This window comes from Pimephales promelas, chromosome 20 (genome assembly GCF_988280905.1).
Source record: "Pimephales promelas chromosome 20, fPimPro1.hap1.1, whole genome shotgun sequence".
Classification (NCBI taxonomy): domain Eukaryota; kingdom Metazoa; phylum Chordata; class Actinopteri; order Cypriniformes; family Leuciscidae; genus Pimephales; species Pimephales promelas.
In genome coordinates, this window is record NC_142788.1 from 179,258 (window position 1) to 195,565 (window position 16,308).

The window sequence follows — 16,308 nt, forward strand, 5'->3', positions numbered from 1 at the left end:
TCAAGTCAAGTCAAGTCACATTTATTTATATAGCGCTTTTCACAATACAGATTGTATCAAAGCAGCTTCACACTGATAACATGAAAGTAGCACAACATAGATCAACAACATTGCTAAACACTAAATAACCCCAACTGAGCAAGCTCAAAGCAAGCCAAAAGCAAGGCGACAGTGGCAAGGAACCAAAACTCCATCAGATTGGATGGAGAAAAAACCTTGGGAGAACCCAGGCTCAGTCGGGGGCCAGTTCTCCTCTGGCTTACATTCATATTGTTTAAATATAAATATTAAATATAAATATTGTTTATGAATCAAACGGCGCCATAACATATCGCAGGCGTTGAGTCGTCTCTTCACAGGCGTTGAGTCGTCTCATCACAGGCGTTGGGGCATCCGAAATCCCCGTGAGAGGCTGGACACAAAACTGGACCTGACGAACGCCATTTTTCTCGGGACAAGCGTCCTGAGATAACAGCAGAAAGGCAGATGGGAAATAATTAGCATAGCTGATGTTCATAATGATTTCCGTTATAACTCATAAACTCTCCGTAACCTGAACTCTCCGCAACCCAACCATACGCGCCGACCCGTTTGTCTAAAAGGCTGTCGAGCCCCACTGGTGCGTTAAGCAGTTTCAGTGGCAAACGGTTCCGTATGGCATAACAGAGGACTAGAAGGTAAGCTTTATGTGAATGCTTGACTAAAGAGATGCGTCTTTAATCTAGTTTTAAACTGTGTCAGCGAGTCAGAGGCTCGGACCGTATCGGGAAGGCCATTCCAGAGTTTTGGAGCTAAATGCGAGAACGCCCTCCCTCCTTTACTGGACTTCGATATCCTAGGAATGACCAGAAGCCTTGAATTTAGTGATCTTAAGGAACGCGGTGGATTGTAGGGCGAAAGAAGGTCCGTTAAGTACATAGGTGCTAAACCATTTAGGGCTTTATAGGTCAGTAGTAGTACTTTGTAGTTGATGCGGAACTTAATAGGTAACCAGTGTAGAGATGATAAAATCGGTGTTATATGATCATATTTTCTTGACCTAGTAAGAACTCTAGCGGCTGCATTTTGTACTAACTGTAGCTTGTTTATTGAGGATGCAGGACAACCGGCTAATAAAGCATTACAGTAATCTAGTCTCGAGGTCATGAATGCGTGAACTAATTTTTCAGCATCAGAAATAGATAGCATGTTACGTAGCTTAGCAATGTTTCTAAGGTGGAAAAAGGCTGTTCTTGTAACATATGAAATATGATCTTCGAAAGACAAGTTGCGGTCCAATATAACACCCAGGTCTTTTACTGTAGTGGATAAAGTAACAGGACATCCGTCTATATTAAAGTTGTATTGTGAGAGGTTTTGTGAGTAGTTTTTTGGACCAATAAGTAATACCTCCGTTTTATCTGAATTTAATAGCAGGAAATTACGCGTCATCCAGCATTTTATATCTTTGAGACACTCTGTCATTTTAGATGAGTTAGTGTTTTCATCTGGTCGTGATGAAATATATAATTGAGTGTCGTCAGCGTAACAGTGGAAATTAATTCCATGTTTTCTTATAATATTACCAAGTGGCAGCATATATATTGAGAATAGCAGAGGGCCTAAAACTGATCCTTGCGGTACTCCATAGTCTACTGACGTTATCTTTGATTTTTTCCCATTTAAACAGACAAAATGAGAACGGTCCGATAAGTACGATCTAAACCAGCTTAATGCCTGTCCCTGGACACCGGTGAAGTTTTGTAGTCGATCCAAGAGTATTATATGATCTATAGTGTCGAACGCAGCGCTAAGATCAAGTAGGACTAGTATTGAGATACAGCCTTGGTCAGAAGCTAAAAGTAAATCATTTGTAATTTTAACTAGCGCAGTTTCTGTACTATGATGCGGTCTGAATCCTGACTGGAATTTTTCATAGATATCATTTTCTTGCAAAAAAGAGCACAATTGAGCGGACACTACTTTTTCTATTATTTTGGACATAAATGGAAGATTTGAAATGGGTCTGTAATTTGCCAAGTTATTTGGATCTAATTGCGGTTTCTTAATGAGCGGTTTTATTACGGCCAGCTTGTATATTTTTGGGACATGACCTAAAGATAAAGACGAGTTAATAATATTGAGGAGAGGCTCTTCCACTACAGGTAATAGTTCTTTCAGTAGTTTAGTGGGTATTGGATCTAATAAACAAGTTGTTGGTTTAGATGCAATGATAAGTTTATTTAGCTCCTCCTGTCCTATCGTTGTAAAGCGGTTTAGTTGTTCTAGAGGGGCCATAATTGAAGCTGAATCATAAGACACCATGGAGGATTGTACATTTATAATTGTGTTTCGGATGCTTTCTATTTTCGCATTGAAGTAATTCATAAAATCATTACTACTAAACTGTAACGGTATATTTTGCTCTGGTGATGTCTGTTTATTTGTTAGTCTAGCCACGGTGTTAAATAAAAACCTTGGATTATTTTGGTTATTTTCGATTAGTTTGCGGAGATGCTCAGCCCTGGCTGTTTTTAGTGTCTTTTTATAACGTGACATACTGTCTTTCCACGCCATTCTAAAGACCTCTAAATTAGTTTGTTTCCATTTACGCTCTAAGTTGCGAGTTTCTCTCTTGATAGCATGCGTAGCACTGTTGTACCATGGTGCTTTAGTTTTCTCTCGAACCTTTTTTAATCTAATTGGCGCAACAATATCTAATGTACTAGTAAGAATGGTGCTTAAACTGCTAGTCATTTCCTCTAATTCATCTGTTTGTTTGGGTTCACTTTGCAGCTTAGATAGATCAGCTTAGATAGATTAGTTGGAAGGATTGTTCTGCCTGGTCTATAACGTGGCGCAACATGACATATTTCATCAGTACGTATTTTGCAAGTCACCATGTAATGATCAGTGACATCATCGCTTTGCGGTATAATATCTATATCAGTTGGATCGCTTCCATATGATATAATTAAATCTAGTGTATGATTTAGACGATGAGTGGGACCACTGACGTTTTGTTTGACCCCAAAGGAGTTTAATAAATCTGTAAACGCAGCCCCTAACGCATCATTTGTATTATCTACGTGTATGTTAAAATCTCCAGCAATTATTGCTTTATCGACATTTACCAATAGATCCGAGAGAAAGTCTGCAAACTCTTTTAGGAATTCAGCATATGGCCCTGGAGGTCTATATACAGTAGCCAGGGCTAGAGATAATATGGATTTCCTTCTTACATCTAAGAGCGTAACATTTAGCACAAGTACTTCAAATGAATTAAACCTGTGACCTGTTTTCTGAGTAATTTAAAAAATATCTTTATAGGTTGTTGCAACACCGCCGCCACGACCGATCAGACGAGGCTCATGTTTATAACAGTATCCTGGCGGAGTAGATTCGTTTAGACCGAAATACTCATTTGGTTTAAGCCAGGTTTCAGTAAGGCACAGAACATCGAAGTTATTATCTGTGACCATTTCATTTACAATAACCACCTTAGGTGTGAGCGATCTAATGTTTAGGAGACCTAGCTTTAGAAATTGTTTTTGTTCACTGATATTTCGATTTTGTGGTTTAATTACAATAAGATTTTTGCTAGATCCTACACTAGATTTATTGTTTGGCTTCACTAAACGAGGAATAGACACAGTTTCTATATAATGTTCCACACTATGCTTATTAGTTAAGTTTGGATCGCAAAGGCTGTAATTTGGACTTTGACTCATTAGTCATCTGGTGCGTAGTGTCTTGGAGATGTTGTCTGACAGCACAGCTGCTCCGATTCGGCTGGGATGGAGACCATCTGTGCTGTACAGCCTCGGTCTTTCCCAAAACAGATGCCAGTTATTTACAAAGTGCAGCCTCTGTTCATTACACAATGACATTAACCATTCATTTAATGCAAAAAGTCTACTGAACCTTTCCTGTCCTTGTCTGTACGTGGGAAGCGGTTCAGACACGATGATCAGGCTCCTGTAGTCCTTCTTCAGAACCTCCGTCTGCCGCAGCCTGATGTCGTTCGCTCCCGCGTGCAGCACAACAGCTCCGACGCGCTCGTCACCGTTCAGGATCTCGGGAACCTGTGCAGCGACATCAAGAACATGAGCACCAGGAAAGCAGTGAGTGCGCACCTTACCTTTCCCCGAAGTAGTAGCACGGACATGACGGATCATGGATGTGCCGATGATCACGGCGTCGTCGCGTTCCGGCTCGCGAAGAGGGGAGAAGCGGTTCCGGGTCGAGATCTCCAAGACCGGGAGGGGCGGAGAGGCAGCTCTGGTCCTGGCTCGTGTCCTCCGCTGTGTGATCCATGGTCCATGTTGCTGTTTCAGTGCCGGAGTGAATGAAGCCCGGGACGATCGCGTCCTGGGCAGAGTAACATACGAAGTAGAGGAAGTCGGGCTCAAAGAGTTAACGTTACTAACCACTGATTTGTGAGCGTCGGCGCGTGATGCTTCAAGCGTTGAGCGCCGATCCAACAGCTCGGCTTGCTTCACCAGCAGACCACGGATCTGTTTGTCGACGTATTCCAGCTCCTGCTTCACCGTGAAGAGCTCGAATGTGTCTTCATCTGCACTTAGAGGTAATGTTAGACACGCATCTGATATGTTCGCCATTATAACAGATAAACAGCAAATTAGTAGTGATACTACAACTATCACCACTAATTTAGGACTGAAATGCCGGAAATAACCAGGATTCAGTGAAACGGGTATAGAATGAGACGACCAGTAGGCGAGAGGGCACGCGTGGAATGCTAGCGGGCTAAAGGCTAGTAGCCGGGATTCGGAAGGTCGGATATGAGTAGCGATATCAAAGTAATCCAATTGTTTTTTATAAGGAATAGTATCGAGGATTAGTTCACATGATATAAAAATAGAAAATGCTTGTTTATAAATGAGTGGTAAAGAAGTAAATCAAGGATTAGTGAAGAAATTCTCCGGAGCTACAAACACAAACAACCGATCGCACCGATGTCAGCAGAATGATGCAACAAAACAGCCTTATTGTGAACTGCATCACAGTCCTGCCCTTTTAAGTTTTGTGAAACTTTCCCTAACCTTGCTAGTTCGAGCTGTTTTTTCTTTTAAAGCTGCAATACCTAAGATTTAGATGCCGCTAGAGGGCGCTACATTCAAAACAACAACAACGGCTTTGCTTGATGACGACGTGGAGGAACGCGGAATGATGGGAACTGTTGTTTTCAACTCCACCGTGGATAAATCAGTCAGACGGGAATCGAAAGGTAAAGTTCGATTTCTATAAACGTTGCGTTTAATGACATGCTTGTTTTTCATTAAACTGAAATAAACGCAAGAGAAGTCAGGTTTAAAAGTAAATTAGTTACTGTACGAGTCACTGGACGAAGCTATGGTGGAGAGGGTTTGAAGGGGCAGGTCTCTTGCAAGGAGTTGACGTGGCTGGTCCTCCTTGGTAACTTTATAAAAATAATAAATCAATTTAATGTACATTTGACACATCTTTTCATGTCGTGCAAGTATTCAACCACAGCTACAGTTTCACAAAATTAACGTTAAGGGGGTCGCACACCGGACGAGAAGCTGCAGCGCCGCGTCGCGCCACATCTTTAAAATTCGAACACATTATTATCTATAAGTGTAACGTTACACATACTGGCAGCGCCATTCGGCGTCTGTCCGCGGCGCCCAGCAACAACGCCTCAGGACTGTGTTCAAAATCCTGCTGCGCCACAGAGCACCATTTACATAGTTTTATAAAAAAAAATAATTTTTGTCTCAAATCGTTGCTAATGGATCCTGACTTCGCCCTATGCTGCAATATGCATTTAGTTTTGCAGTCATTTACAGAAATCAGCTGCTTGAATGACAATTGCTGATGTTATTATTAGATTTTTCAGGTGAGATTCTCAATTCTTTCAGTGAACGGATGATCTGAGGTAAAGTTTTCAGAATGCAAACTCAGCAACGATTGTATTTAATTGTACAGTACAATCATAACATAGAACAGACATTATCTTCATTTCATGTCATTAAACATAACAATATTGCTGGCCATACACTGATGAGAAAGTGTGCGTCTGGTGTTCGATAACGTTACTGGAGTTGTCCTAAACGTGGCGCGGCGCTTCTCGTCCGGGTTGCGACCCCCTTTACAGCCAACAGTTCACATTCCAAGAATAAATGAAAAGAATAATTGTGCTCCATTCCATAACAAATGCGCGAAACAAGCTTACATTTGTTGCTTGATAGACACTAACGCACAACTACAACTACCGCATTTGTCCAGGACTACACGTAGTACGAGCGGAAACCGAGGTAAGCGGATATGACGCGATTGACTGGCGACTCCCAGCTCACCCCTGCTCATACGCCCCGTTTCCTTGGTTAAAATCTCAATTTTCTCGCAATTTAAACATTGTTTGAAACATTTGGAATATTGTGAGTTATCATCATAACTAAATATATAACACTAGCCTTGTGATTTTGGGATATTTTAATGCAAAAATCTTAGGTATTCCACCTTTAATTTTCCAATAGCATTTGTAAAGGGCTGCATTACACTCTAGCACCACAGCGCCGTAGCGGTCAAATCGCGATATTGCACGTCCTTACATTTGGTCACGTGAGATCAAACGACTACTCGACAACAACGATATTTGTCTACAATTTTTTGTTGTCGACTAATCGTTTCAGCCCAACCGAACAGGAGAGTCACGAACGTGCATCACAGAACAGAGCAAGGTGACCATTCGAGCTTTTATTTATTAAATGAGCGATCGTTTCGCTTGATAAGACCCTTATTCATCGTCTGGTGTCGTTTAAAGCCCTTTGAACAGTTTGTACTGAAAGTGTCTTTTGGACCTTGAACCGTTTGGTTCCCATTGAAGTCCATTATATGGAGAAAATCCTGGAATGTTTTTATCAAACACCTTAACTGAAGAAAGAAAGACATGGACATCTTGGATGACATGGGGGTGAGTAAATTATCAGCAAAAGTTTTTTTAAAAGTGAACTACTCCTTTATGTGTCTTGCTCAGGAACAAGTGTCTTCTCAGTGGATTCGAACCGAGCGGTCTCTCACACCAAAGGCATATGTCTTATCCACTGCGCCATCACCAACTTTAACGCTGATTCTGTGTTCCTGATAACACTGCGTTTGGACTCATATAAACACTGAGCACTGTTAATTTAACACTGGGGATTTTTCTACCCTATCTCACGACCAATTCGTACGATTTTTCATAAAGTCAGCACATTTTGGTTCTCACTATATTATTTTGATGTCTGCTAGGATTTTAATGTCAAATGAAAAGAATGGCCTATTTACTGCGTTTTCTAGAGAAGTGTGATGTTCTTCTGCTCTGTTGTGACGACTGAGATCTGCTGCTGGCTTTTAAAGGCTTTCTCTCTGAAGACTTCCACACCCATGAGAGCATTTCTTTAGAAACAAAACTTATCTTATGTAATCACACAGGACACGTGTTAGATCAAAAAAATAAATACAAAAATTATAAAGAGTAAATAAAGCTAATTGTATTACAAAACAAGCAAAAAAATTCCATGTAAACTGCAACATTTAACCAGGAGGATTAAACAACTCCACAAACAGCATTACCAGCTTCACTTATTACTGAGCAGACCCACTTTATTTCTGTCAGTCGTCTACAGAAGTTTTTATAAGGCCTATCTCAAATTTTTCTTTTATTTAAATTTTTTTTGAAAAAGCTGTATCAAATCAAGTACATTCCTATTTAAATTCACATTTTATATATGAGAGGTTTCCGAGCACTCTACAGTCCTGAATCAGCACTGAGGGTTTTTAATGATATCTATCTGGCAACAGATGCCAGAGATTCTATCATTGTAATGCTCTTAGGTCTTACCTCTGCTTTTGATATGGTAGACCATTATATTCTTTTGTCCAGAATCGAATATGATGTGGGGCTGAAAGGAACAGTATTAAATTGTTTTAGCTCATACTTGACAGATCGAAGATTCTCTGTTCGTTTCGGCTCATCTATGTCCTCTGTTGCTCACCTTCGTTGGTTCAGTCCTGTCCCCCATGCTCTTTTCCCTCTATATGCTCCCTTTGGGATCCATATTTAAAAAAATATGATGTGTTGTGTTGAGTTATGTTTCAGCTTGCGTTGCATTCAAAAGAAAAGAGTGGACGATAGAGATGAGTTATCTTTAGCCGTTCTTGGCATATTTATTTCAGCTATTGACACATCAGTCTCACGGTCGAACAGCACAGAGAGTAATAAAGATTCTCTCAGTAATATGATCCTCTTAACTACGGTAAATCAACTTGGACAAACATAATAATAATACAAACGCATCCTCCACAGCCTATACTTTAGTGCCCTCTTGTGGCATAAACATATGCACAACACTGAACAGTATAGCATTGCATTATATTACACACAGCATACAACTGAGGACATAATGAACATACTTTAACACCCCCACTTGTACTCAGGTTGCTATACACTGAAGGAAAACAAAACAAAAAACAGAATGAATGTGGACATTTGTCATACACATATCAATCTCCAAAAAGAGCACCTGCAAACCTCTTAAGTTTCAAATTATTCACAGGTTTGGTCATTACATCGGCAATCATGTCATCAGTAGAACAATACATCAAAATCACTCTTCCCTCACTTACAGCAGATCTAATAAAGTGGTACTTTATGTCGATATGTTTACATCTCCGTCTGTTTACAGGGTTTTTGGCGGGAGCGATTGTTCCCTGATTGTCCTCATGTATTATAGTTTGTTTGTACTTGTAGTCATCTATACCTCCCAGTAACTGCTCTAGGTATAGACACTCCTGTAAGGTTGAAGCCAGCGCCATATATTCCGCCTCACATGTCGACAACGCAACAGTAGGCTGCTTCCTAGTCTTCCACGAGACCAGGGAGCTGTTCTTACTGAGGCTCACACAGTATCCCGTTGTACTGCGTCTGTCACTGGTATCAGCCGCCCAATCGGCATCACTGTAGGCCTGTATGCCTAGCTTTTCACTGTCGTTTCTCCTAAAACTTAACCCTTTCTCTGCTGTGCCTTTGAGATAACGAAGTACGTGCTTCACAGTGACCCACTGCTCCTCCGTAGGCTCAGCAAGATACTGCGATAACCTGCTCACCACAAAGCTCAAATCTGGTCTGGTGCAAGTAGTCAGGTATATAAGACTTCCCACAGCCTCTCTGTACACCCTGTCATCTTCCATTTTTACTGCATCCTCAGTATACTCCAACTTTTGCTCACAGGGTGTTTCTCTGGTCCTACAGTCTTGCATATTAAAACGCTGTAGTATCTTGTTAGTGTACCTTTCTTGTGACATTTTTACACATCCATCTGACTGACTGAAATCGATACCCAGAAAATGCTTAAGTTGGCCCAGATCTTTCATTTTAAACTTTTCTGCAAGCATCTCTTTCACCTTTTTCAATCTTTCTTGATTTCTTGTTGCAATGATCAGGTCATCGACCCATACGATTATGATCACCTTTCCTTCTTTTGACTCTTTGGCATAGACACAGTGATCGGCTTGATTTTGTGCAAACCCGTCCTCAGTTAGACAATCGTGCAAAACTCTATTCCAATTTCGCCCAGATTGCTTTAGACCGTAAAGTGATTTCTCCAGCTTATAGACTATACCCTCTTTCTCTTGAAAACCCTCTGGTGGATTGATGTAGATCTCACAGTCTATGGGTGCGTGCAAGTACGCTGTTTTCACGTCCATTTGGTGTAGGAGCAAATTCTCCTGCGCTGCTTTCTGTAACACCACCCTTACACTTGTCAAGTCTGCCGTGGGTGAAAAAGTCTCCCCATAGTCTATTCCCATTCTCTGGCTGTAGCCTTTAGCCACAAAACGTGCTTTGAATTTGTCTTTTCCGTCTACATCAGCCTTGATAGAGTAGACCCACCTACCCCCCACTGTTTTCTTGCCTACTGGCAGTGTTGTCGGAGTAAAGGTTTTGTTCTCATTTAAGGACTGAATTTCTTCTTCCATAGCTTTTCTCCATTCTTTTGAGTTATCTGACTCCATTGCTCCCTCAAAAGTCTGTGGAACGCCACACACCGCTCTGCAGCAGTAGTCTACCGTGATATGAACCTCATCACTATCACTTCCTTCAGTTACGTAGTCATCTAAGTAGCTCGGCGTTTTTCTTTCTCTAGTCGGATACCTCTGACTCTTAGGTTCACCACATGTCACACTCGGTTGTGCTTGATCATGCTCACTAAACCTCGTTACTGCACTTGGACCGTCACTATGTACACTTCTACTTCGCACACTTGGCTCTGAAGCATTTTCTGTACACTCGCTCTCTGTGGTCTCACTAGTCCTGGGTCGCACACTGTCAGAGTCATCACTTATATCTGGCTCACCTGTTTGTGTCTGTTTTTCCACAGCTGTATTGCTCACAAACTTCACTAGCCTGTGTTTCTGTACTTTGTTTGTGTCTGGATGATAAACCAAATACGCCGGACCGTTTTTGTCGTAACCTACAAAACGTCCCTGGTCACATCTGGAATCAAGTTTTCCCTTGTCCTGTTTGTATGTGTAGCAGGTAGACCCAAACTTGTGCATTTTAGATACATTAGGCTTCTTGCCAGTCAGCAACTCATAAGGAGTCTGCCCTGTATGCCTGTTAAAACACCTGTTGCATACTATTGCTGCTGTTTGTACTGCATAGTTCCATAGCTGCTTTGGTAATGCACTTTCAAGTATCATGCATCTACCCATCTCAAAAAGAGTACGCCAACCTCTCTCGGCAGTTCCGTTCTGGTGTGGCGAATACGGAGCTGACGTTTCATGTCTAATTTTGTTTTTCCTTAACAGAGCTTGGAAATCACCACACGTAAACTCTGATGCATCTCACTGTCCCATAAGGGGATACATCTGCTAGGAACTTTTCTGTAGCCTGTACTGTATCACTTTTCTTCTTAAGAAAATATACAAATACTGCACTGGAGTAATCGTCAGTAAATGACTGCACATATTTGTACCCATCTATCGACTCTGTGGCTACTGGACCTGCGAGATCTGTGTGTACCATCTGTAAGGAAGCTTTTGCTCTGATATCAGGTTCCCTATTTCTGGTTTGGGCAAATTTTCCCTGAATACACACCTCACACTCTTGCTCAGGTCGACCTATTTTACCCTTGATTTGCATACCTTCCACAACATTTTGCAACCTAAGAACATCGTCATAGTTACAGTGCCCTAAAATCTCGTGCCATGTTTGTATGTCGTGACATGCATTACACTTATCATTAGGCTCAGCTTCAGTATGCAAATAATACAGTCTACCATACACGTGAATGTCAAATCTGGTACCGTCTCTGGTTATCAGGTCTTCATCACACTGTCGCTCGACTCAGCTGCTTTTATCTTCTCTGTCTCTTCAAAATTACGTAGTTTAGTCTTGAATTCTGCAAACGTGATTGTATCGTCTGTGTGGGCCACATGTATTGCGAATGGTTTAAAACTCTCAGGCAATCCCTTTAATACCATAGCAACTAGCAGTCCGTCTCCTAACGTTTCACCCGCGTTCCGCAGTGCTGTAATGGCGGTTTCAGCTCTGATAATATAGTCCATTACACTTTCATCGCTTGCCTTCAGAAGCGATGTCAACGTGGTGTACAAGTTGATTATACGGGGCTTTCCCTTCCCTGCATAATACTCTCTCAATATTGCTAGAGCTTTTCTTCCATTGTTGGGCGCATCCCTCATAACTAACGAGAGACTTTTGTCATCGAGTAGTAAAATCAACTCGGCATATGCGTCAGCGTTTTTCCCCGCATCCGCCGCTATCTCTTCTTCTGACACCGGTTCTCTCAGCACCGTGTTCTTTAGCCCTGATAAATGGAATTGTCCCAACATTTTGGTCTCCCATAGCTCATACTTAGTCTCATCTCCATCGAACGTCAATCGAGGCAGCCTGCACGTCATTCTTTGTTCCGTCATGTTTGCGTCCTATTTTCCTTTGCAGCCCGTTAGCACGCGGTCCGTTGCGACTTTCTAAACAGTGGAAAACAACAAACTTATCTTCCGAACGACATCTGGGCCCATAACCTGTTGAGTTATGTTTCAGCTTGCGTTGCATTCAAAAGAAAAGAGTGGACGATAGAGATGAGTTATCTTTAGCCGTTCTTGGCATATTTATTTCAGCTATTGACACATCAGTCTCACGGTCGAACAGCACAGAGAGTAATAAAGATTCTCTCAGAATATGATCCTCTTAACTACGGTAAATCAACTTGGACAAACATAATAATAATACAAACGCATCCTCCACAGCCTATACTTTAGTGCCCTCTTGTGGCATAAACATATGCACAACACTGAACAGTATAGCATTGCATTATATTACACACAGCATACAACTGAGGACATAATGAACATACTTTAACATGTTGCTTCACTGCTATGCAGACGGCATACAGATCTATGTTCCTATTAAACGGGCAGGAAAAACTTAACTCGAGCACCTTAAGGCGTGCCTAGACGAAATAAAGAAGTGGATGTCTGCAAACTTCCTAATTAAATGAAAATAAAACCCAACTTATACACTTTGGTGCTTCTAAAAGTAATTTTAACCACCCCCTGAAGCATATACACTCTCTTTGCCCATTAATACCTGCGTAAAAAATCTTGGTGTTTCATTAGATAATTCCTTGAAACTGGATAAGCAAGTCAATCCGGTTGTCAGATTGTGTTTTTTGCATTTATGAATGCTGACTAAAGTTAAGGCTTTTCTATGTCCCCAAGCTTTTGACAGTGGCCTCATAGACAGTCAAATCTCTTGCTGGCGTACATCAAAATGTGATTTTGAAATGACTCTAGATCAGCATCTAGATCAGTCCTGTTGGTACATATAAAATACAAACATAGATTATCTATTGACCTTTAACAATAAATTTAAATAAATGACTGTGAACAAGATAAAGTTCATAATAGACAAACTTATTGCAAAATGATACACAAGTACATAATTACCTGAATCTAATATACTTATCAATTCCTTTAAGCCATCTGGACAAGGCCTCATGTGCAACAGAGCCCGGTTTCATCCAATCCTTACTGTCCCAGATAGCAAACTGACATTGAATCAACGTGGAAACGACGTCTCTCATGACATTGAAACAACGTTGATTTTGCTCATCGAATTAACGTTGAACCAACGTCAGACGCGGCATTCTTCAAAGCTAAATGAAAGTCGAAAATTGGTTTGCTTTCATAACGTTGAAACAACGCGTTGATTTCAAGTTGATTTTCTGTTAGTTTTGAAAGAATGACGCATCTGACGTTGGTTCAACGTTAATTCGATGAGCAAAACAATGTCAGATCAACGTTGTTTCAATGTCATATTTCCACGTTGATTCAATGTCAGTCTGCTATCTGGGGTGGCAAGCATCGACACTGCCATATTGACATTGTCCCAATGCCCATTGTATGCTTGTTAATCACATGATAAAGCACACCACCAGTCCAAAGACCCTAAACAAATATAAAAAATACTGTCATTAATACTAAATAATACTAATACTTTTATGAAGAGGGAAAACATTAAAGGGCACCTATTATGGAAAATTCACTTTTACATGGTGTTTGAACATAACTGTGTGTTGGCAGTGTGTGAGCAAAACCACCCTAGAATGATAAAAATCCACCCAGTGGTTTTTTTTACAATCTCAATAAATCATGTGCACTGTCTGAGAACGAGCTGTTCTAGATCCAGCTCTTTGTGACGTAGAATTGAGCAAGGGGTTTGATTGACAGTGTGGTTGTGGCCTAGACCCCGCCCTCGGTGATCTGTACACATCATCCTCCATTGTTTGAACAACAGCCGGTAATGTCTCTTGGAAACGTAAACGTTCTGTTGTGGGTTAATTCTGTTGTTGTGGCTGAAAGGGTACATATCATGCTTTTAAATCATTCATTTTTACATATAAATCATACCGTTGTGGTCTATATAAAACAAAACTGCAATGCTTGGGTCTGAATTCCTCATTATTATAGCTCCACAAGCCCCTTTTCTACCCCTTTTCTGATGTGCGTCTGTGAGCGACCCGTTTCAAAGCGGCCCCTTTAAATAAAAAGGAGATGCGTCACACCCCGCCCGCTCTCCAGGTCGATGAGTTCACGGTCAGTTCAACTCCCCGCATTCGGCCATTATTGTAGTTTGATTAGAGATACGATACGAGATAGTTTGATTATTATATACGATACCTTCAAAGAACATTTTTATTCACACGTTAATAAAATGTCAACAAGAGAAGACTTGTCCATCAAGCCTTACATATTCGAGCCAGAGCGAGCGAGTTGACGAACCTGCAGAACAACCTCCTCATGTATTGGTATGTGAGTTAACTGTTTTGTGTTATTAATGAAAGTCGACTATTTCTCTTGTTAAAACAAGCACACTGACAAGATAAATGACTACGGTCTAATCTTACCACAAACAATCTGTATTGATAATATGATGCGTTTAGAAAAGCATCAGAAAACAACGCAGCTAAATGAGCATTGATGAAACTCAAGAACAATAATACTGCAGACGTGTAACGTTACTTCAAAACAAAAACAAAGAAAGACAAAGGTACTGCTAAACCATGACCACCATGTGTTTTAAGAAAGTAAAGTACTTTATTTTTATTAACGATATTTACAGCTTATGGAAATGCTCTGTTCGTCGTCTCCAAAGACAGAAGGAATTGACCTCTCATTCAGACGAAGTCGATCGGTATAACGTTCTGTATAACGTTACTGGCGGAGGTTGTTGAAGTGGGAATCCTCGAAGTGCTTCAGGTCACTAACGTACATCCAACAACCGAACATTTTGACTTGCCCTCTCGTAACTTCTGCATCATTGAGCTCGGACTACAATATCGGAGCGAGAAATAATAATGGCGGATTGCTCGAAGTGTTGGGCCGGTAGTAAATGTCCTTATTTGGAAGTTCCGCTGCAAATACGGTGACGTTATAGTTAAAAAAAACGTCATAGAAAACAGAAAAATCTGAACAGGTTGAAAAATATGACCAAAACAGAATATAAAGATATAAACAAAGCACCTGAAGAGAATAGTTTCATCTTTTCTGTACTTATAAACACTCCAAATATACAACAAAATGCATTTGAGGGCTAAAAAGTGGATTTTGCATGATATGTCCCCTTTAAAAGTTAATCCTCAAGTGTGGATCATCATCTACTGTTTGCGATCCACCGTCACCTCCAGTAACAGTAAGTGTATTTTATGATTTTTGAGCAAATACTCTTTTCAGTCAATGTCAGCCAATTCAACAACAAATGCGTATAAGTTGTTGTCGTCCTAGGATGTCTGTGTAGGCTATATAATTTGAACCTTGTTTGTATAGTGTGTAACCACACGTGTATAAATATATATATATATATAATTAAAGATATTGTATTAAAAACTGCATATATGTTGTTGTTCTGTAAGTTAGCCATCTTCTCACATTTTCCACAGAAGCACCCGTATGACAAGTAAACATGACGCCACAGGTCCCTCGCCTAAATTTCGCTTGTACTCTCCCAGTACCGACTGCCATAGGTATCAAGTGACGCCCTCATCCAAAGGCAGGGCGGGGATATGCAGCTCATTTGCATTTAAGGTGGTATAGTCCCCGAAACAACTCATTTTTAAGCAGGCCCCAAAAGGACATTTTCAAATGGTTATAATAAATTAACTTTGGGGTATTTTGAGCTGAAACTTCACAAATACATTCTGGGGACACCCGAGACCAATATTACATCTTGTAAAAAGGGGCATAATAGGTGCCCTTTAACATATGTCCTACCATGGACTGTTCTCTATTATCTGCTGCCTTGGTTTACAATGTCTTTTATCCAGATTAAAATGATGTGCCGGCCAGCTATCATCCCAGCCTACATTAGAAAAAACCCAACTTTAGTAACCCGTTTTGAGAACAACAATGTGACTAAAGAATATGCACAGCACTGCAACACATACAGCATGTAGTCTTTGTGAAAGGTTCTGCCCTCTACATATGCCCGGATTAACATGCCCCCCCCCCCAATTTTATATCCAGTTGCACATGTGCGACCAGTAAATTTGCCACACGTTAAACGCATGGTTAAGCGTGGAAGAGGCGCGTCAATGAATCCGTGACAAGAATAGCGCACGTAGACGTCTGTGGGAAGGAGACGGAGACAAATATCACAACCTGCTGTGCGTCTGAGCAATCAGCGATCTATCGACTCGTTAGTCGTCACTTAGCAGCGAATGCAAACAAAATGAACGTAGAACGAAAATACGCCACTCATAGGCCTATGATTAGGACCGTGGA

At 40.9% G+C, this 16,308-nt stretch overlaps 1 protein-coding gene across 3 annotated transcripts; it reads right to left on the reverse strand.

Annotated features, from left to right (window-relative positions):
• Nucleotides 1-8,260, reverse strand: LOC148970506 (uncharacterized). Of its 3 annotated transcripts, none has more exons than XM_089124293.1 (4): nucleotides 8,004-8,257; nucleotides 7,850-7,910; nucleotides 3,904-4,555; nucleotides 1-463 (listed from the first exon to the last, which is right to left on the reverse strand). In XM_089124293.1, exons 1-4 carry the CDS (start codon nucleotides 8,028-8,030, stop codon nucleotides 376-378), a joined length of 828 nt encoding a protein of 275 aa, XP_088980419.1. In that variant the 5' UTR covers nucleotides 8,031-8,257; the 3' UTR covers nucleotides 1-375. The 3 variants fall into 3 exon arrangements, with proteins under 3 accessions (XP_088980419.1, XP_088980420.1, XP_088980418.1); XM_089124294.1 differs by lacking the exon at nucleotides 1-463 and having other exon boundaries at nucleotides 2,809-4,283; nucleotides 4,410-4,555; nucleotides 8,004-8,260; XM_089124292.1 differs by lacking the exon at nucleotides 1-463 and having other exon boundaries at nucleotides 2,826-4,555.
• Between the last annotated feature and the right edge of the window lie 8,048 nt (nucleotides 8,261-16,308).

What these genes read in the sequence shown, in the direction of transcription:
- LOC148970506 (XM_089124292.1), bottom strand. Translation starts at nt 8,030, where the DNA reads ATGGGGGACAGGACTGAACCAACGAAG. An exon ending in ACAGGACTGAACCAACGAAG is followed by an intron (nt 7,911 to 8,003) that starts GTGAGCAACAGA and finishes TGTTCCTTTCAG; the next exon opens with CCCCACATCATATTCGATTC. An exon ending in CTACCATATCAAAAGCAGAG is followed by an intron (nt 4,556 to 7,849) that starts GTAAGACCTAAG and finishes CTCTAAGTGCAG; the next exon opens with ATGAAGACACATTCGAGCTC.